Consider the following 18,977-nt stretch of genomic DNA (forward strand, 5'->3'; position numbering starts at 1 on the left):
GGGGGGGGGGGGGGGGGGGGGGGTCTGAATACCACCCCCCAGCTCCGCCCCCAGCTTGCTGAGTTCTGGGCTTCCTTCCTAGGGCTCAGAGGTTCAACTCTGTTCCTTCCCTTCCCACGGCTGAGTTGGTGCAGGAGCATCTGGGTGAGCTGCACCAGGTGAGCAGCTGGCTCTGGGCGGGTACAGCAGTAGGGCCCGAGTTGTGCTGTAGACCAGGGCTCAGCTGGGTCTCTGCAGTGCCTGTGAGGACCAGGAGAGGGCAGGGGAGCCAGGTGGGTATTGCTGACCTAAATAGAAGAAATATGGAGAGGGGAGCAAAAAGCCCCAGAAATGCCGATTGCTCCCAGAAACTTCCTAGCAGAGAGGACTTGAACTGGGAATGGGAACGCCTTTTGCCTTCTCTGCTCAGTTGAGTCAGAAGTCTCGGGTTCAAGTCCAGCTTCTTTCCTCACACACATGGGACCTCAGGTTGGACTCTCTGGATGTCAGCTTCCTCATCTGTAAGGGATGTGAGAGATGGCTTCCAGGGGCCAGGTGAGCTCTAGATGCAGCGGATGTACTTCTGTGTCCTTGACTACTAGAACAAGTTAGGCAGACAAAAGGAGCGACACACAGCTGGCTCTCCCACCTCCTGTGTTCAGGACGCCCCTCAGGCCTGCCTTGCCACCTCACCCCAAGGCCCAGGGGAGGGAACGAATGGACACCCAGACCTCTTCCAGGGACTGAGTGTGGGGGAGTCGGGCACTCTGCTGTGTGTTCGTTTCAAGGCCAGCACTCCTATCAGGCCTCCCCCGAAGCACAGGGCGTTTTCCTTCAAGGAGAGCTGACTGTTGACGTCTCCCGGAGGTGGGAGAAGCAGGGACGGAGGTGGGCTTGTGGACCACCTGAGAGCTGCGGTCCCCTTAGGGCCGGGTGTTGCTTCTCTCCCACCTATCAGCCTTACCCAGTCCTGGCCGGGTTAGGGTCGGGATCTGCTGCCTGGCACCTGTCCGAAACTCCACCCTTCCCACCCTTGCCCGCCTGCCCGCCATCAGGGCAAGGGGAGGGTGAGGGGGTGTAGCTCCGCCTTCTGCCCTCCCAAGGTTGATTCTGCAGACTTCATCAGGATGAGGCCTCTGATTCCGTTCGCTGCCCTCCTCTGGCTCCGGGGCCTTTTGGCGGAGGTAAGGTGGGCACGGGCAGGGTGGGGAGGGTGGGCCTGTTCTCCGAGAGCATGTCTAGGCTTCCCAGCGCTCTGTGGGGCTCCACAGCTGGTCTGCATTATGGATGAGGGAAGCTGCTTGCTTTCCGCCCAGGCCAGGGTGGAGGCCAGGAGAACAGATTGCTCCAGCCTTCTAGGCTGCTGGCTGCACAGTGGCCTGCTTTCAGGAAATGTCCCTCCAGTCGTGTGTGGCAGGGGTGGGGGTGTGGGAGTAAGGCACAGGGGGACTCCTCTCTCTGGTCTGGATCCTCTCTTTATGGACTTTCTCGGCGATCTGGGCTCCAGAGGCCTCTCCACATTTGCTTCCCTAACTCCCTTTCTTCCTACAGGAAGACGCATGCCCATCCCTGGAAGGGAGCCCAGACAGGGAGGGTGAAGGTAGGTGTCTTCACAGAGAGAGAGAGGTGCTCTAGTGGGCAGTGGGTGGGTCATAGGGATAATTTCTCCGCTAGACTATGCCTGTCCATGGTCCCTGGTCTCGCCTTCCTGTTTCAGGGCAGGAGGGGTGCTAGGTGACTAAGTGCATGCACCCCTATCTCCCAGGTCCACCCCTGAGCGTGAACATCAGCAGCCAGGGAAAGCCGACCAGCCTGTTTCTGAGCTGGATGTTGCCAGAGCCAGATGGGTCTGACTATGCCCTCAGCCTCAGGAGTCTGAACCTCTTGGGCTCTCCAGAAGGGCAGCAGCTTCAGGCTCACACAAATGAGTCCAGTTTTGAGTTCCATGGCCTGGTGCCAGGGAGTCGCTACCAGCTGGAATTGACTGTCCTAAGACCCTGTCGGCAGAATGTCACTGTTACCCTCACTGCCCAAACTGGTAAGACATCTGCAGACTGGGGGTGTGGTCTTACTTGGGGTTGGGGCAGGAGGCGACTGCTCTAGAGGACTGGCAAGGGAGGGGCACAGAGAAAGCAAAGGGGACAACTCCCAGGATGGTGAGCCCTTTGTCCAGACCTCAGCACTTCTCTTGACATTTGGCAGCCCCGTCAGTGGTCCGTGGACTACAGCTGCATAGCTCTGGGAGCCCAGCCAGCCTGGAAGCCTCATGGAGCAATGCCCCTGGGGATCAAGACAGCTACCAACTTCTCCTCTACCACCTGGAATCGCAAATGCTGACACGTAACATCTCAGTGTCCCCTGGCATCCTGTCTTACAATTTTGACAACCTCTTGCCAGGTAGTCAGTATGTCTTGGAGGTTATCACCTGGGCTGGCAGTCTCCAAGCAAAGACTAGCATCCACCAATGGACAGGTAAAGTGGGGAGCCAGGCAGGGCCCCAGGGAGCAGCTAGACTGGGGGAGGTGAGAACAATGTTGAGTCTGGAGCCTTGCAGGCAGTGTGTCTCAGTGTGTCACAGTGTGGCTAGGTTTCTGGGATCCCTCGTGCGGCTGCTGGTGCGGTTATCTTGCTCTAGGGTCCTTTCTGAAGCCCGGCTCCGCTCTATGCATACTTCCTGCAGAGCCTGTGCCTCCAGCTCGCCTAGTACTACATGCCTTGGATACCAGCAGCCTGAAAGCCTTCTGGAACAGCTCTGAAGGGGCCGCCTGGTTCCACCTGATGCTCACAGACCACCTCGGAGGCACCAACCTGACCGCAGTGCTCAGACGAGGGGTCTCCAACCACACCTTCCTTCACCTATCTCCAGGCACACCTTATAAGCTGAAGCTTTGTGCTGCGGCTGGGCCCCACTGGGTTGTGGGGCCCAACGCCACCGAGTGGACCTGTGAGTGCCAAGGGGACACAATGAATCTGGAGGATTTGTGGCAGCAACTGTCTGGGGGGATGGAAGTGGTAATAATGGTTATGATCAGCTGACTCCTCTCCAGGCAGGCTCCCTCTTTCTGGGTATGGTTTCATGGAAGCAAATCCCCCAAAGAAGCCAACATAGGTCTTGCTGTCCCATGTTACTATAGGCACAGAGGTACAGAGAGAGAGCCCAGATCCAAGGTCATATTGTATATAAGTGCGGTGACCCTGAACCTAGGCTGGACACCTGTCTTTGCTACCATGATACCACACTTTGACCATATGACTCTGAGAAACAGCTGGGTGCTGGCTAACCATTTCTGCTACCTGTTGACTGCGTGTCTCTAGGGAAGTTCTTTACTTTTTCTGTATTTTAGTAAGGGCAAGTTGGTGGGAGGTATCGTGTGTAGAATCCCCCCATCACGCTGGCACACTCATGAGTACTTGATGAGTTATTGTTGTTGTTACTGTTGCCCATGGCCAGTTGGTAGCTGCCCCGTCTTGGCATTCATCTGGAGTAGTGTGGAAAACGGCGCTGTCAGTACTCAAGTGAGAGGCTGGCAGGCACGTGGAGAAAGTGGTGAGGGTACAGAGTGAGTTTTCTTACCTGCTGGGTTGACTCCTACCTCCTTAGATCCCGCTTCCCCATCTGACCTGGTGCTGACCCCTTTGTCTAATGAGCTCTGGGCAAGCTGGAAGGCAGGACCGGGAGCCCGGGATGGCTATGTGCTGAAGTTAAGTGGGCCAGTGGAGAATACCACTGCTCTGGGCCCTGATGAGTGCAGTGCCGAATTCCCAGGACCCCTGCCTCCCGGACACTACACCTTGGGGCTGAAGGTTCTAGCTGGACCTTATGATGCCTGGATGGAGGCCAGTACCTGGCTGACTGGTGAGTCTGGTTAGAATGGGGCTCAGGCTGGGAGCCCTCAGAGGGAGTCTGCAGCCTGAGGGACAAGAGTCCTCATTTTCTGGAGCCCTTCTTCTTCTCCAGAGGCTGCTGTCCTTCCCAGGGAGAGTCCCGGTGCCAGACTGCGACTAGATGAACTGGAAGCCATCAAGCAGGCTGGGAGGTGGGCACTACTCTACGCTGATGGTGCTCCAGGTCTCCTAGGAAACGTCTCTGTGCCCTCTGGTGCCACTCATGTCACTTTCTGTGGCTTGGTACCTGGAGTCCACTACCGGGTGGATATCGCCTCATCTGAGGGTGACGTCACTCAGAGTATTATGGGCTACACACGTGAGTGCCAGCATCTGAGGAGGATCGCTTGAGGGGGGAAGTTAGAGAGAAGGAGAGGCTCAGCAGAGTGGGGTGAGGGCATCACAGGGCTATGACATGACCCCTTGCCAAATTGCTCCCTTTTCAGGTCCCCTGCCACCGCAGTCACTGCAGGTCATTAGCAGGAGCAGCCCCTCTGACCTGACCATCGGTTGGGCTCCAGCACCAGGACAGCAGGAAGGCTACAAGTTCACCTGGCATCAGGATAGCAGCCAGGGGTCACCTGGCAACCTCGTTGACTTGGGCCCTAACAATTCCAGCCTGACCCTGAAGTCTCTGGTACCTGGCTCCTGCTACACCGTGTCAGCATGGGCCTGGGCTGGGAACCTCCGCTCCAGTTTGCGGAAGATCCACAGCTGCACCCGTGAGTTCCTGCCCTCGGGAGGCTGCCCCGCACTGTGCGTGTGGTCTGCTCTCCTCTATGGTCTGCTCTGCTCTTGGGTGGGAGTGAGAATAGAGGCCTCTCCTGCACCTTCCACCTCCTGCCATATGGCTGGCTAGCCATACCTACCCATCCGCGCGCCCCCTCATTCGGCTGTCTATCCATGCATCCCTCTATCCTCTTATCCACCCTTCTTACAAATACCTATTTAGCGCCTCTCATTTTTAGGTATGGGGTTAGATGTTAAGGCTAAAGATTATGAACAAGTCCAGAAAGGAAGACTTACAAACATGATACATATACTGATGATGTATATAATTTTATATACCATATTATAATAAATACAAATGTATTAGTAGGAATATGCATGGTGTACCAATTTGAATCACACAAAACTATTTTCTTACAGATTAACATGGCTGAATATCAGGAATTTTATGTGGTTTGACTTGATTTTTTTCACACTCATAGAAGGGGCTTAGGGAGTCAGTCAGGGTTTCCAGAGGAGGAGGGGGATGAACTGAAAAAGAACCTGCATGGCTAGGCAGGTTGGTTGGAGGGCCTGGGCTAAGCTTGCTCAGAGGCCTGCAGTCTAGAGACATTTGATAGACACCGTGTCAGCCCTATCAGTGAATGGCCCTGAAGGGTGAGAGAGCAGGCATTGAACTGGCTGTAGAGGAAGCAAGTGATGGAACCAGACATGGGCTTAGGGAGCCAACCTACCTCAAGGCAGGAGGCAGGCAGGAGGCCGGGCCAATTGTTGGGCCCCATCTCTGCAAGAGGTTTCCTTGGGAATGCTAAAAACTGAGCTTCGAGCCTCGCGGAGGTTGGAACTTCGCATCGGAGCTTTGGAGCTTGCTTGTGGAAGTCCTCTTCCACACTCTCCTGAATCTGTCTTTTCCTGTCCTCCCAGGCCCTGCTCCTCCCACCAACCTGAGCCTGGGCTTGGCCACCCAGCCTGCAGCATTGAGGGCTTCCTGGAGTCACCCGCCAGGTGGCAGGGATGGCTTCCAGCTGCGGCTTTACCGGCTGAGGCCCGTGGCACTTGAAAGCGAGATGCTCCTGTCCCGGGAGGTCCAGAACTTCTCCTGGGCCCAGCTGACGGCAGGCTCTGAGTTCCAGTTACAGCTGGCTACCCTGTGGGGGTCCGAGGAAAGCAGCAGTGCCAACACGACAGGCTGGACACGTGAGTGAGCCCTTTGGGTTCCCAGGTCCCTTTGGGTTCCTAGGGACCCTGAGCCTGTGAGAAGGAAGCTAGGCTGTCTGCGGGGTCTGTCTCCTGATTCCGAGGCACTAGGAAGCTCCTCATAAGCCCTTCATAGGGACTCCTATGCTTGTCCCTTGTCCAGTGCCACACCGTTCTCCAGAAGCCCACCTCTAGCTCTGCCTGGGCTGTGAACCATTAATAGCAATAGCGATAGTATTCGCTGGGCACCTTGTAGATTGTCCCACCCATCCCTGCTCTCTCGTGTGCTTGCTGTGACTCAGCAAGTGTGTGTTCTCGATTCAGAGGTCAGAGAACCGAGGCCCAGGGAGAAGGCAACTTTTCCTTGTCTCCTTAACCTGCTAAGGGGAGTCAGGATTTTTGTCCAGGCAGTATGAGCAGAATAGAGGCTCCCTGCCACAGCCAACCCCAGGCCTACATAGTAGGGGAGACACAGAAACACAGAGTATATGAGAAGCACCCCAAAGACGTCCCAGGGCCTGTAGAACTGGGTTTGGAAGCCCCCCTTTCACACCAATCTGATTTTTTGGGCTTGTTCAGACTGCAGAGATCTTAGGGGCAAAGATAGCTGGGACCTCCTATTTCCAGCACAACCTTCTCCACAAGGGACTCTCCAGGCCTGCCTGTGTCTTCCCTTTTACCTCCCCTCTGTCCCCTGGGACACTATTACTGTCCTTTAGACTTCCCCTAAGGGCTGCAGGACCTCAGACATCTTGGGGGAGCTAGGTAGAAGTTTGGCTTGGATGCCAGGGAACCTGGCTTCTAGCTGTTGCTTGGCTCTGAGAACAGGTCTTTACTTTCCCTGAGCCCTGTCTGTGAAGAGGGGTGTTACTGTGTGACTAGGCTAAGATCATATGATTCCAGATGCCAGGCTTTGAGGGTGAGTGAGGCAGTGCCTAGGTCCCGTGGACGCACGGGTTTTCAAGCTCCCAGAGGGAAGTGGCAGGGCTTGTCCCTACTGCAGTGGTAGGTCTGCTTCAGAGGCTAGCCAGCTTGCCTGCCGCCCTAAACTACACTGAAATCTTAGGCTCTGGAGCAAAGGATGGAGGGAGGGGGACAACCTTTTTGGGAGGAGACATTTAATTTAGATTATTTTATCTCTATCTGTGCCCCCCGCTTATTCTCCCTGCAGCCCCTTTAGCCCCCACAATGGTAAATGTGACTAGTGAGGCTCCCACCCAGCTCCAAGCATCCTGGGTCCATGCTCCTGGGGGCCGCAACAGCTACCAAGTGACCCTATACCAGGAAGGTGCCCGGACAGCCACCAGCATCTTGGGGCCCGAGGCAGACAGCACAAGCTTTTCGGGGTTGACTCCTGGCACTAAGTACAAAGTGGAGGTCATCTCCTGGGCTGGGCCCCTTTTTGCCGCAGCAGCCAATGTCTCTACTTGGACACGTGAGTAGCATGTGGAAAGGCATTGGGGGAGGGGACCCTGGACACATTAGCTCTGTTTGAGTTCCATGTCTCAACTCCACACCAAAGGCCTTGAATGAGGATGGCCAACCCCAGCACCGTGTGAGGCATTCTCAGGACTAGGACCAGGGGCCTGGCTGACATGCTGCTTTCTCTCCACAGAACCACTCACACCCAATGAGTTGCTCGTGTCCATGCAAGCAGACAGTGCTGTAGTTAGCCTGGCCTGGCCCAGTGGCCCGTTGGGCCAGGGGACATGCCAGGCCCAACTCTCAGATGCTGGACACCTCTCGTGGGAGCAACCCCTGTCACCAGGCCAAGACCACCTCATGCTGAGGCACCTCACGCCAGGACACACCGTCTTGATGTCTGTGAAGTGTCAGGCAGGGCCGCTGCAGGCCTCCACTCACCCTGTGGTACTATCTGTGGGTAGGTCTTGTGTCTTAAGGGAAGGGTAGTAAGGTCTTCTGCTCCGAGTCACCTGCTTCTCCCAGGCAGATGTCTTGTCTACCCCTGCCCTGACTTATGCCTCCTATGCCTCTCCAGATGGGCAATGATTCCCCCAAAGACAAGTTGTTTCTCCGTGAAGCTGATGTTCCTTCTGTGGGCATAAATGCCAGTCCTTTGTGCCCTCTGGGTTGGAGAGCCCCTGGACCCCTGGTATCCTCTTAGAGGACTCTGACACCTTATGCTGTGAGCCTTTTGTTCCCTCAGAGCCTGGCCCCGTGGAAGACGTGCTGTGCCAGCCCGAGGCCACCCACCTGGTCCTGAACTGGACGATGCCTGCTGGAGATGTGGGTGCCTGCCTGGTGGTGGTAGAGCAGCTGGTCGGGGGAGGGAGCGGTCACTTTGTCTTCCAGGTCAACACCACGGAGGATGCTCTCCTGTTACCCAATTTGATGCCAGCCACTTCCTACCGCCTCAGCCTCACTGTGCTGGGCAGGAATAGCCTGTGGAGCCGGGCAGTCACCCTGGTGTGCACTACTTCCACTGAGGGTAGGAACTTCTACCACTTTCTGTTCACATAGACCCAGTCATGGTCCCCTGGGGCTTTCCTTCTGCTGAGCCTGGCTGCCTGGGGCTCTCCTTGCCCACAGACCTGGCCTTCCTCTGACCTCTGTCTTGTATTTTGGAGCATCACGCTCTGGTACCCTAACCCGAGAACCCCTCCAGGCCCTATTGAATGGTTCACTAGCCATTTGTTACCAGGTACCATGAGAGGTGCTGGGCAGAGGAAGGCATGGCCTGGAAGGATGGGAGGTGCCGCGTCAAGGCCTCTCTTTCCCCCTTCTCTGTCCCCAGTTTGGCACCCCCCTGAGCTAGCTGAAGCCCCCCAGCTGGAGCTGGGGACAGGGATGGGCGTGACAGTCACACGTGGCATGTTTGGCAAAGATGATGGGCAGATCCAGTGGTATGGCGTAATTGCCACCATCAACATGTCATGTGAGTTCTGCGCTTGGAAGGGTTGGGGAGTCAGGCAGGGGCCTTGGTTGTTACTGAGGGCAGGAGTGGTGTTGGGTTGGGAGTAGGGGTGCATATTAATGAAACAGGAGAGCCGCCTGACCTACTGCCCACCTTGCCCTGCCTCTTCCCTGCTCCTTTTCAGTGGCCCGACCTTCCCAGGAAGCCATCAACCACACGTGGTATGACCACTACTATGGAGGACGTGACTCCTATCTGGCTGTGCTGTTCCCCAACCCCTTCTACCCAGGGCCTTGGGCTGTGCCAAGATCCTGGACAGTGCCTGTGGGTATAGAGGACTGTGGCCACACCCAGGAGATATGCAATGGGCATCTCAAGCCAGGTTTCCAGTATAGGTGAGGGCTAGGGCTGCAGGGAGGGGGTTCCTCTAAACCCCACTTTGGGATCATGCTCTTTCTACAATAGATAGAACAGACTCACAAACAGAATGCAAGTGTTAGTCCACAAGGGTCCATAGTTATCCGCATCAGTTTTCCTGGCATCAACGCAAAAAAGGAGAGCCTCGCCTGTTACCTGGTTCTTTTGTTAAAATGAATTGGGAGATGGGTTCTTTGGGGACTTTCAGGGAAAATCCAAGGCTCTTCAGGTCCCTATATCTAGAGCTACCTGCTGCTTTGGGGACAGGCCAGCAGTGTTCTGCATAGGGTGATGGGGAACAGGTTGTCCAACTCCTCAACAGGGCAGGATGGAAGCTAGCTAGCCGAGGTGGCCATTGCTGTTTCTCAGTCAGGGTTTCCTCTTGGCTGCTTCTTCTCGGCGTGATGTCTGCTTCTTTGTCCCAGATTCAGTGTTGCAGCCTTCAGTAGGCTTAACCTTCCCGAGACCATCATCACCTTCTCGGCCTTCTCAGGTAGGCCTGGCACGTGGCTAGGTTCTGCTAGACACTGGAGACAGACGGGAGGGGTGCTGGTACCCCTCTGCTGAAGTCGGAGGTGGGAGGGACTGAGCTTAGGCTCCTTGGGGTCAATGCTACCTAGCAGTTTTGGGGATCAGAACCTCAGTGAGGTGTACTAGATGGGGGCTAGGAGCAAGTGTGGGAGAACCTACTGAGGGGGTTGCGACTGTGCACAGTCCCTGGTACCTTTCTGTGTCACTTTCTGCAACTGGCTACTCCCAGAGCCCCTGTGTTCAAGGATAGGTATGTCCAGAAGGAACCTCAGGGGAGACTCCAGTGCATCCAAACAGTATTTCTAACTTAGAATTTCCTGGTAGGTACATTGGAAGCTAAAAAGAAAGAGGTGGCTGTGTGTGGTGACATACGCCTTTAATCCCCACCCCCAACCCAGAGGCAGAAGCAGGCACCTCTCTAAGCTTACCTTGATCTGCCCAGTTCCAGGCAGCCAGGGCTTTGTATTTGAGACCCTGTTTCAACAAATAAACAATAACAACAACAGGGCTGGAGAGATGGCTCAGAGGGTAAGAGCATTGCCTGCTCTTCCAAAGGTCCTAAGTTCAATTCCCAGCAACCACATGGTGGCTCACAACCATCTGTAAAAAGGTCTGGTGCCCTCTTCTGGCTTGCAGGCATACACACAGACAGAATAGTGTATACATAATAATAAATAAATATTTTAAAAAACAACAACAACAACAAACCAACAACAGGAGACAAACACAATTTTTATTTTCTACTAAAAGCAACATTTGGTTTTAGTAACTGTTTTATTTAAGTCAGAATATTTAAAAATAAGTTAATGTTTCAAAATATCAATTAAAAGGTGATTGAGAGACGGAGTGGGGATCTGCTTGCCTAGGCTGGATGCTGAGTCCTAGGTGGATCCCTAGCTCTCAATAGGAGAGTGCTGTGGACCACACCAGTAATCCCAGCACTTGGAAGGTGGAGGCAGGAGAATCAGGAGTTCAAGGCCATCCTCAAAGAGTTGGTTGGATCTCGTCCTGGGATATTTGAGGCTCTGTTTAAAACAAACAAACAAACAAAAAACAAAGCGAAAACCAAGCAAATAAAAACTACTGATATCTTTTCCATATTTCCCCTGAGCCTTTGACCTCTCATGTGTGCTCACAGTGCACAGATCTTAAATTGGTGTAGCTACCCTGCGGGTGCTCAACCCCCCCCCCCCCCCCCCCCGTGGCTGCTGGCTATTGCAGCAGGTGACAGTTCTAGAAGGTACAGGAGGCCTGGCCTTCAACCCCATTCCTCTTGAGGGTGTTAGGGAGAGTCTCTGGAGTATGGCTAGGCATTAGAAGAAAGGCTGTCTGTTTGCCTGTTCTCACCAACCCCAGACAGACATTTCTGGGCTCAGTTTGGTATCTGGGACTTCTGGGAGTGTGGAGAGATATCATTACATGCACTCTCTGTCTAGAGCACTGGTTCTCAAGCTTCCTAACTCTGCAGCCCTTTAATACAGTGCCCCATGTTGTGGTGACCCCCAACCATAAAATTAGTTTGTTGCTATTTCATAATTGTAACTTTGCTACTGGTATGAATTACATATAATCAAAGTATCTGATATGTGGGTCGTGACCCACAGGTTGAGAACCTTTGATCTAGCAGGACTAAGTCCAGGAGAAGCTGGCATGGCCTTCAGGGTCCATTGGGAAGTTGCCATGTCCTTACCTTCCACAGAGCCCCAGGCCAGCGTCTCTCTGGTGGCAGTGCCCCTGCCGGTGCTGATGGGGACTGTGGCGGGCTGCATCTTCATTGTGTGTGCAGTGCTGTGTTTGCTGTGCTGGTGGCGCCTGAGAGGACCAAGGTGAGGGGGAGGCAGGTGGGGCCGGGAAGCCCAGTGTGACCCACAGCCCTCCATTGCCTCCTATTCGCCTCTCCACTGTCGCAGGCCGGAGAAGGATGGTTTTTCCCATGAGCTGATGCCTTACAACCTGCGGTGAGTGCATTGAAACATGCTTCTTCCCAACGATGCTGCAGTGGCATGGCCCTACGGCACAGCCTGCTGGTGGCTCTGCCAAGCTCCCTGGGGCTGCACCAGACAGGGGCCTCTAGTCTTTGTTGACCAGCCCCCCATCTCTTCTCAGGCTCTTCAACCACTGCTCCTCTCTTTCAGTTCTTCTGCTTTTTCCTCCTGTTCAAACTCACTGTAGAAGTCAAGGCTTTCAGAGAGATAGGACCAAGGAGTGGGGAGCTATGAGGTCGCAGGCCAGAGACCCAGAGAAGGGTCTAAAGGCTTCTGCTGACAGAACTCCCCCCTAGTGGGGACAGGTCAGTCTTGCTTGTATTAAGGCTTTTAACTGCTTGGGCAAGGCCCCCTCACATAGGAGCATCACCTGCTTGACCTGCACAGCTGTAACTTTCAAAGAGGACCGGGAAGATGGCTCAGTGGATAAGGCACCTGCTATGGGAGAGTGGCAGCTGGGGATCGGGTGGGCATGGCGGCCCGCCTGTCATTGCAGAGATCAGAAGGGGGCGATGAGACCTGAGGAGCAAACTGGCTAGCTATCTGAGGAGCAAACTGGCTAGCTAGAATGGCCAACGTGGGGAACTCTGGGTTCATTTGAGAGACACTGACTCCGGAGGGTGACCGAGAATGACATCTGATCTTAGCTCCGTGTGACCGCATGTTTATACTTGCCAAAAAAGGGCAAAAGATTAAGATCATCTAAAGAAAAATAAGAGTTGGTCGGACAAATTAAATGTTAGTCTCACCCACAAATGTCTTCAGAGCATCCAGAATAACTTTTAACTATAATTCAGACACCATGACCCAGCCAAGGTGGTACATAGATTAAACATCACACGCCCCTCCTCCAGACCTGGCTATCTGGCTTTCTGACAAACCATGTGGACCTTAAAAATACTGTATTTTGTTGAAAAATACACTATAGAAGGCAAAGCAATAAACACACTTTAAAAGGTGAAGTGAAACCTGGAAAAACTATGTGGATTGAATCAGGTTGAATCAGGCCAGCTCTCTTTTCCTCATATTGACTTCCTGTTGAACTGACCTCGTGTAGGCCTACCATGTACTTGCCTACCATGTGTAGGCCCTAGTTTTGATCCCCAATACCAAAGAAACTCCAAAATAAACAAGCAGTGAGCTGTGGCCCCTGGCATATGTATGTATGAACTTCCCGCCTCTGGCCTGTCTCCCTTGCTGCTCCTGCTTTCATTTTGCCTCACTATGGGCTTGTGGGCCTGCTGGGTCCTAGAGAAGCTTTCTGTTTTACACAGGGAGAGCAGGGCAGTACAGGATCTGCATGTCAGGTGCCCGTCTTCCCTGTGGCCACATTGTAGAGCTAGTTCTGCACCTGTCTCCCAGGGCGGGGTAGGGCAGGGCTCTGCACACCCAAAGCTGGCGTCTGTTCCCTTCCTCTTCTGCCAGGCGGATCCATCGGCCCATCTCCATCCATAGCTTCCGGCAAAGCTATGAGGCCAAGAGTGCACACGCACACCAGGCTTTCTTCCAGGAATTTGAGGTGAGTCCTGTGTCACCCAGTACTCCAAGGAGGGAGGACCAGGGCATCTAGGCTGGGCTGGACCTGCCTTCCAGCCTCATTCTCACCATCCTTACCCTGTCTGCTGTGGGGTGAGATGGGTCTGCCTCAGCCACTAGGACTTGCCTTGCCTTCACAGGAGCTGAAGGAGGTAGGCAGGGAGCAGCCCAGACTAGAGGCCGAGCATCCTGACAATACCACCAAGAACCGGTACCCACACATGCTACCCTGTGAGCAAATGCTGGGAGCAGGAGGGAGGCTGTCGGCAGCAGGTTAGAGTTCAGCCCTAAACAGGGGCTACCTGGCTGGTTCCAAGTGTGTATCATCTACTCTCTGCAGATGACCACTCAAGGGTCAGATTGGCCCAGCTGGCAGGAGAACCTCATTCTGACTACATCAACGCCAACTTCATCCCTGTAAGGGCACCTGCAGGCCTGGGGACATTCTTACTGGGACACTGTCTTGTGCTAGCTGTGCAGTTTGTCTAGGACTATCATCAGCCCATATTTCTTTAGGCTAATCTGGCAAGTGTTTGGAGGAGGTCTGCTGTATGCCAGGCTCTATTCTGGGCCCTCAGGAGGCAGAGTGGTTTAACTATATACAAAACTGCAAAGGAGCCCGTGTGTGTGTGTGTGTGTGTGTGTGTGTGTGTGTGTGTGTGTGTGTAGCCATCAGACTACAGAGTGGAGTGTCAAGTGGTGGGAGGTGGGTGTGAAATGGATGAAGTAAAGCCTTGATTATTATTACCCTGAAGGCTTTGATTTCATTTGTCAGGCAACGGCAGCCATGGGAGACTTGAGTATGTGTATATACTCAATAGATATATTTACACATACAATACACACACAGTTTAGCTTTAGGAAGGTTGGTCTGGAGCTAGGCGTGGTGGCACACTCCTCTAGTTCCAGCACATGGGAGACTGAAGCAAGAGAATTGGAAGTGTGAGGAAGTTTGAGCTACATCATAAATCACTGTCTCTAGATAACAAAGTCACTCCCAGCTTAGGGAGGAGGATGGCTGGGCAGACTGTTTCTAGCAGGTCAGGATCTTGTATTTCCATGTATGTTTTTCTTACCCCTTCCAAGTGGAACACGGGTGGTGGCAGTGTCCTTCAGATCCTCCATGATCACATTTCCTTTAGGTCATACATGATCATATCCACTGTTGGATGTTTGATGGTAACATGTCTGGTAACATGCCTGTGCCCTGCTCCTCACATCTTAGGGCTACAGCCACCCACAAGAGTTCATCGCCACTCAGGGGCCCCTCAAGAAAACGCTAGAGGATTTCTGGCGGCTGGTATGGGAGCAGCAAATTCAAGTCATCGTCATGCTGACTGTAGGCATGGAGAACGGGCGGGTGAGTGTCCTGCAGCTTCCCAGAATGGCCACCAGGTGGCATATATCCTTCTTGCAGGAACCCTCCCTAGTACCATCTTTGGGCAGGCAAGCCAGAATGGGGCTAGGAGTTAGTAGGGAATTCTCAGGATCACCTAGGATGGGGAAATATGGGGAAGGACCAGGGTCATGAGTTCTTGGCTTGATTCGATTCCCTCTGGTCAGTGCAGGGCAGAGAAGGCTCCTCGGTGAGCCCAGGGCCATCTCCTCTGTGCTGTGCCTGTACAGGGCTGGCCCAGATCAAACAGAGGCGGCTAAGTGTGTCCACCTGTTAAGGCAATGACGAAGGGGCAGACGGCTCCTAAGTCATGACCATACAGTTTCCCCAGGAAGCCACAGTCAACACTGAGTCCCAAGAGGGCTGTAAAGGTACCGTAGTGCAGCCAGAGGATGGAAGTTTCTGGAAGAGATGGTCTCAGAGCTGGGTGGAAGCAAAGAGCAGAATTCCATTAGAATGGGGGGGGGGACCGAAAAGATGGGTGGGGGTGGTTGAGACTGGGCACACTGACAAGGCTTGATGTAAAAGCATGCCTCTTCTCTCGAACCCCCTCACCCTAGGTGCTGTGTGAGCACTACTGGCCAGCCAGCTCCACCCCTGTCACCCATGGTCACATTACCATCCACCTCCTGGCAGAGGAGCCTGAGGAGGAGTGGACCAGGAGGGAATTCCAGCTGCAGCATGTGTGTGCCCAAGGGACAGGGTTGGTGGGAAAGGCATAAAAACTGAGACTCCCCTCTCCCGGTCCTCATGGTCTCTCCAATGAAGATCACAAGTTCTTGGTCTTGGTGACTGGCCAGGGTAGCGTGGGGGGAAGAAGTAGAAAGACACACATCCAGTGAAGGCTAAAGACTGAGCCAAGGTCACACCAGTGCAAAGAAAGAGCAGGTTCTTCTACCCCCTGCTCACTCCAACCTGTGACCTCTTAGAGCAGGAGAGCCGGACACTACAATGCCTCTCTGTCTGGCCATCTTTGGGAAGCAGAGATTGACCAGGAGACTAGAGGAGGGTCAAAGGTCCATGCTGGGGCAAGGACAATGTCACTGTAGCTATGGCCCTCCATTTGAAGCAGGAGATGACCTCCACCTTTAAAGAATTGTTGAGGAAGGTTTCCTGGGGCTAGGAAAAGGTTAAGGAAATCAGCACGGCCTTCCCCCACCATCCTCAGGATGTCCAGCAAAAGCAGCGGCGGGTGAAGCAGCTACAGTTCACTACCTGGCCAGACCACAGTGTCCCACAGGCTCCCAGCTCCCTGCTCACGTTTGTGGAACTGGTACGGGAGCAGGTGCACATCACTCAGAGCAAGGGACCCACCTTGGTGCACTGCAGGTGAGGACAGGTGGGTGGGGTGGAGGGCCTGCCTGGCCTTGAGTGGGGGAAGGGCTCTGGGTTTGGAGGAGCCCATTCCCTCTCGTACTTAGCTCTTCAGGGGTTGTCCCTACAGCGCGGGCGTGGGCCGGACAGGCACTTTTGTGGCTCTCCTGCGGCTACTGCAGCAACTAGAGGAAGAGCAGATGGTTGATGTGTTCAACACCGTGTACATTCTTCGACTGCACCGGCCCCTCATGATCCAGACGCCGGTGAGGCCCCTGTGCACTGGGCTGGGCAACTTAGACCCAAAGGAGTGGAAGACGGTAGATGGCCTCACAGGAGCAGGAAAAGAGGTTCCTGGGGTGTGTAGAAGAGTCTGGAGTGAGGGACAGTCCTAGACGACCATCTTATCTGGATTGCCACTTTCCTTTCTGTAAAAGGAGAGAAGGGACTGGCCCCTGCCACCCTCGACACTGTGGGCGACTCAGGGAAGGTTCCCTAAAGGATCTCTAGTCCCACATCCCTGCCTGGTGGGTTGGGGCCAGGACTATTTCCCTCCTGGACCAAGGCCACTTACTAGGCCAGTGCCTCTCCCTGCAGAGTCAGTACATCTTCCTGCACCGTTGTCTGCTCCACAAGATTCTGGAAGGGCCCTCTGACACCTCAGAGTAAGTCAGCTACCTTCCGGGCACTGGTGTCCTGTGCACTCCCACTAGGGTCCGGGCTCTGGTGCGCCGACCCAGCAGAGACGACTGGAAGCAGGGGCTGGATAACCAAGTCCCTTCTCCCTCCTCCAGCTCCGGCCCCATCTCTGTGCTGAATTTTGCACAAGCTTGTGCCAAGAGAGCAGCCAATGCCAATGCTGGTTTCTTGAAAGAGTACAAGGTACACTTGGGGCCAAGGAGTGAGTGACAACGGGGCACAGTCAGTCCTCCCTGGCCAACTTCATCTTGGCCGTCTCTTTCCCAGCTCCTGAAGCAGGCTATCAAGTATAAGACTGGCTCTCTGATGCCCCCTCCTGGCTATAATCAGAACAGCGTTGTCCCGAGTAAGTCTGGGTGAATTGTTGGGTGCGGTGGAGCAAATGCCTAGTGGAGACCACTTGAACCCTCACCATCCTTCCGCAGGTGATCGTTCTCAGATCTCCCTGGTGGAGGAGAGCCCTACTGACAACATGCTGGAATCCTGGCTCTTCCCCGTGAGATGATGCTGATCTTGTAACCCTATCACTGACCCTCTGTTCTTTAGTGCTTTCTGGGCGGGGGCTGGGGGTGGGGGGTGGGGGAGAAGGTCTGGGTCCTAGGAGTTCCCGCAGCAAGAGCAAGCAGTGGGGTGTCCAGGAGACACCTTAATCCCTGGGAACCAACAAGCTGTGATCTGCAGGGTGGGCCGTGCGGTCGGGACCACGTGGTGCTGACTGGCTCTGCAGGGCCGAAGGAGCTCTGGGAACTGGTGTGGAAGCATGGCGCCCACGTGCTGGTCTCCCTGGGCCTGCCTGATGCCAAAGAAAAGGTGAGGGGTCCAGGGCTAGGATGTGTGGCTCCAGGAGTGGGACAGAGGAAGGGGGAGTATGTGGTATTGTTTGACCCCCCGGCATGGGCAGAGATCTTGGAAGCTGACTGAGAGGCCTGCTTTGGTTCCAGCAGCAAGACTTCTGGCCGATGGAGATGCAGCCTGTTGTCACAGGCATGGTGACGGTGCACAGAGTGGCTGAGAGCAACACGGCTGGGTGGCCCTGTACCCTCTTCAGAGTCATACATGTAGGTGCTGAGACCACAGGGCATAGTGCGGGAAGACGGTGATGAGATTCCCCCGCCCCCGCCCCCGCCCCGCTACCCTCCCCAGCACTAATGTTGACCTTATCCTTGCTCCAGGGGGAGAGTGGAATTGAGAGGCAGGTTCAAGGCTTGCAGTTTCCATTCTTGGAGTCTGGGTGCGAGCTCCCAGCTACCACCTTACTGCCCTTCCTTAATGCTGTGGGCCAGTGCTGCTCCCGCAGCAAGAGCAAGAAGCCAGGGACCCTGCTCAGCCACTCCAGGTGCTGTCGACAAACGCCATGCGCATGCGTTAACTCGGGTTGTGGATCAAAGGGTAGTCTCCCAAGGCCCCTGTCTTCTCTGCTCCATTCCCAGGGATTTGGTAGGGTTCTAATTGGCTGATAAACTAAGTACCTAACATTCTTTCCCAGTTCTTGGAACTAAATTTGGTTTCCCCGTGTCTCCAGACACTGCCCCATTCCCAGAGGTCCCACGTCTAACTCTAGTCAATTACAGCAAGGGCACAAATCAGCTGGGCACCTTCTTGGCCCTGGAACAGCTGCTACAGCAAGCAGGGACTGAGTGCTCTGTGGATGTCTTCAATGTGGCCCTGAAGCAGTCACAGGCCTGTGGCCTCATGACCCCAACGCTGGTGAGAAGCAAACGGGGTGGGGGTGGGGGCTTACTGGGAAAGGGTTCAAAGATGGGAAGGTTCTGGTAACCCCATTCAGGTCACCACCAGGTGGCTCTGTGGAACCCCCCCCCATGCCCTTTCCAGATGGTGTAGGGGTTAGGAGACCCTTGGGAGCCTTTCTCAGTCAGATCTGGGCAAGCAGGTGATACACCTTGTCCATGTCTCCCCTCAGGAGCAGTATATCCACCTCTACAACTGTCTGAACAGTGCACTACGGAACGGGCTGCCTTGAGTTGGGGGGTGCTCTGTGCCCTACTGGGCATCATGTCCCAGCAAATCCACCCAGGCCTGGCTTCTCTGGGAGAGCAGCCCCTACTGGACCTCATGCTGTGAAAGGGCAGAGACAGGAAATAAAGACACATGGTCAAACTCATGGTTATGTTCCGTTTCTCCATCCTTCTTCTTCAGCCTGGGGCTGGGATAAGAGCTGGGCCTGGGTCTAGCTGAGCCGGCTGACCTGCAGCTGGCATGCTCTTGGCTTTTCCCTGGTGTCCCCTCATCGCTAACCTTCTGCTTTGCCGTGTATTCAGGGTTCAGCCTTTTTACCCACAGCACCCTGTACCGCTAAGCCCAGATCTGGGGCCCATTTACTCATTGTTTGCCACCCCAAATGTGTAGGATTATTTTATTTTTTATTCCTCATCTTGTGCCACCTTACCCGCTTGTCTATCTGCCAGTCTCCAGG

At 54.4% G+C, this 18,977-nt stretch overlaps 1 protein-coding gene across 4 annotated transcripts in view; it reads left to right on the top strand.

Moving 5' to 3' along the window:
- The window catches only part of LOC126505094 (receptor-type tyrosine-protein phosphatase V-like), a 19,865-nt gene extending 1,200 nt beyond the window's left edge, over window positions 1–18,665 (top strand). The window contains exons 3-36 of one of the 4 annotated variants that reach the window (XM_050147827.1): window positions 83–158; window positions 1,083–1,163; window positions 1,531–1,579; window positions 1,745–2,017; window positions 2,182–2,451; window positions 2,660–2,923; window positions 3,581–3,835; window positions 3,938–4,183; window positions 4,311–4,586; window positions 5,518–5,790; window positions 6,962–7,225; window positions 7,406–7,672; window positions 7,958–8,239; window positions 8,546–8,686; window positions 8,850–9,060; window positions 9,508–9,575; window positions 11,313–11,439; window positions 11,524–11,571; window positions 13,024–13,117; window positions 13,275–13,365; window positions 13,475–13,551; window positions 14,360–14,494; window positions 15,091–15,213; window positions 15,699–15,859; window positions 15,975–16,110; window positions 16,442–16,509; window positions 16,639–16,726; window positions 16,811–16,889; window positions 16,969–17,039; window positions 17,225–17,353; window positions 17,485–17,601; window positions 17,716–17,879; window positions 18,115–18,250; window positions 18,465–18,665. In XM_050147827.1, coding sequence (XP_050003784.1) covers window positions 1,107–1,163; window positions 1,531–1,579; window positions 1,745–2,017; window positions 2,182–2,451; window positions 2,660–2,923; window positions 3,581–3,835; window positions 3,938–4,183; window positions 4,311–4,586; window positions 5,518–5,790; window positions 6,962–7,225; window positions 7,406–7,672; window positions 7,958–8,239; window positions 8,546–8,686; window positions 8,850–9,060; window positions 9,508–9,575; window positions 11,313–11,439; window positions 11,524–11,571; window positions 13,024–13,117; window positions 13,275–13,365; window positions 13,475–13,551; window positions 14,360–14,494; window positions 15,091–15,213; window positions 15,699–15,859; window positions 15,975–16,110; window positions 16,442–16,509; window positions 16,639–16,726; window positions 16,811–16,889; window positions 16,969–17,039; window positions 17,225–17,353; window positions 17,485–17,601; window positions 17,716–17,879; window positions 18,115–18,250; window positions 18,465–18,524 — 5,100 coding nt within the window. In that variant the 5' untranslated portion in view covers window positions 83–158; window positions 1,083–1,106 and the 3' untranslated portion in view covers window positions 18,525–18,665. Of the gene's footprint in view, window positions 1–82; window positions 159–1,082; window positions 1,164–1,530; window positions 1,580–1,744; window positions 2,018–2,181; window positions 2,452–2,659; window positions 2,924–3,580; window positions 3,836–3,937; window positions 4,184–4,310; window positions 4,587–5,517; window positions 5,791–6,961; window positions 7,226–7,405; window positions 7,673–7,957; window positions 8,240–8,545; window positions 8,687–8,849; window positions 9,061–9,507; window positions 9,576–11,312; window positions 11,440–11,523; window positions 11,572–13,023; window positions 13,118–13,274; window positions 13,366–13,474; window positions 13,552–14,359; window positions 14,495–15,090; window positions 15,214–15,698; window positions 15,860–15,974; window positions 16,111–16,441; window positions 16,510–16,638; window positions 16,727–16,810; window positions 16,890–16,968; window positions 17,059–17,224; window positions 17,354–17,484; window positions 17,602–17,715; window positions 17,880–18,065; window positions 18,251–18,464 lie in introns of those variants that run through there. The other 3 variants (XR_007592806.1, XM_050147826.1, XM_050147828.1) reach the window with 3 other exon arrangements.
- Window positions 18,666–18,977: the final 312 nt, after the last annotated feature.

Source organism: Alexandromys fortis, unplaced genomic scaffold (genome assembly GCF_014885135.2).
Source record: "Alexandromys fortis isolate MF-2015 unplaced genomic scaffold, M_Fortis_MF-2015_v1.1 scaffold_58, whole genome shotgun sequence".
In the NCBI taxonomy this organism is placed as follows: Eukaryota; Metazoa; Chordata; class Mammalia; order Rodentia; family Cricetidae; genus Alexandromys; species Alexandromys fortis.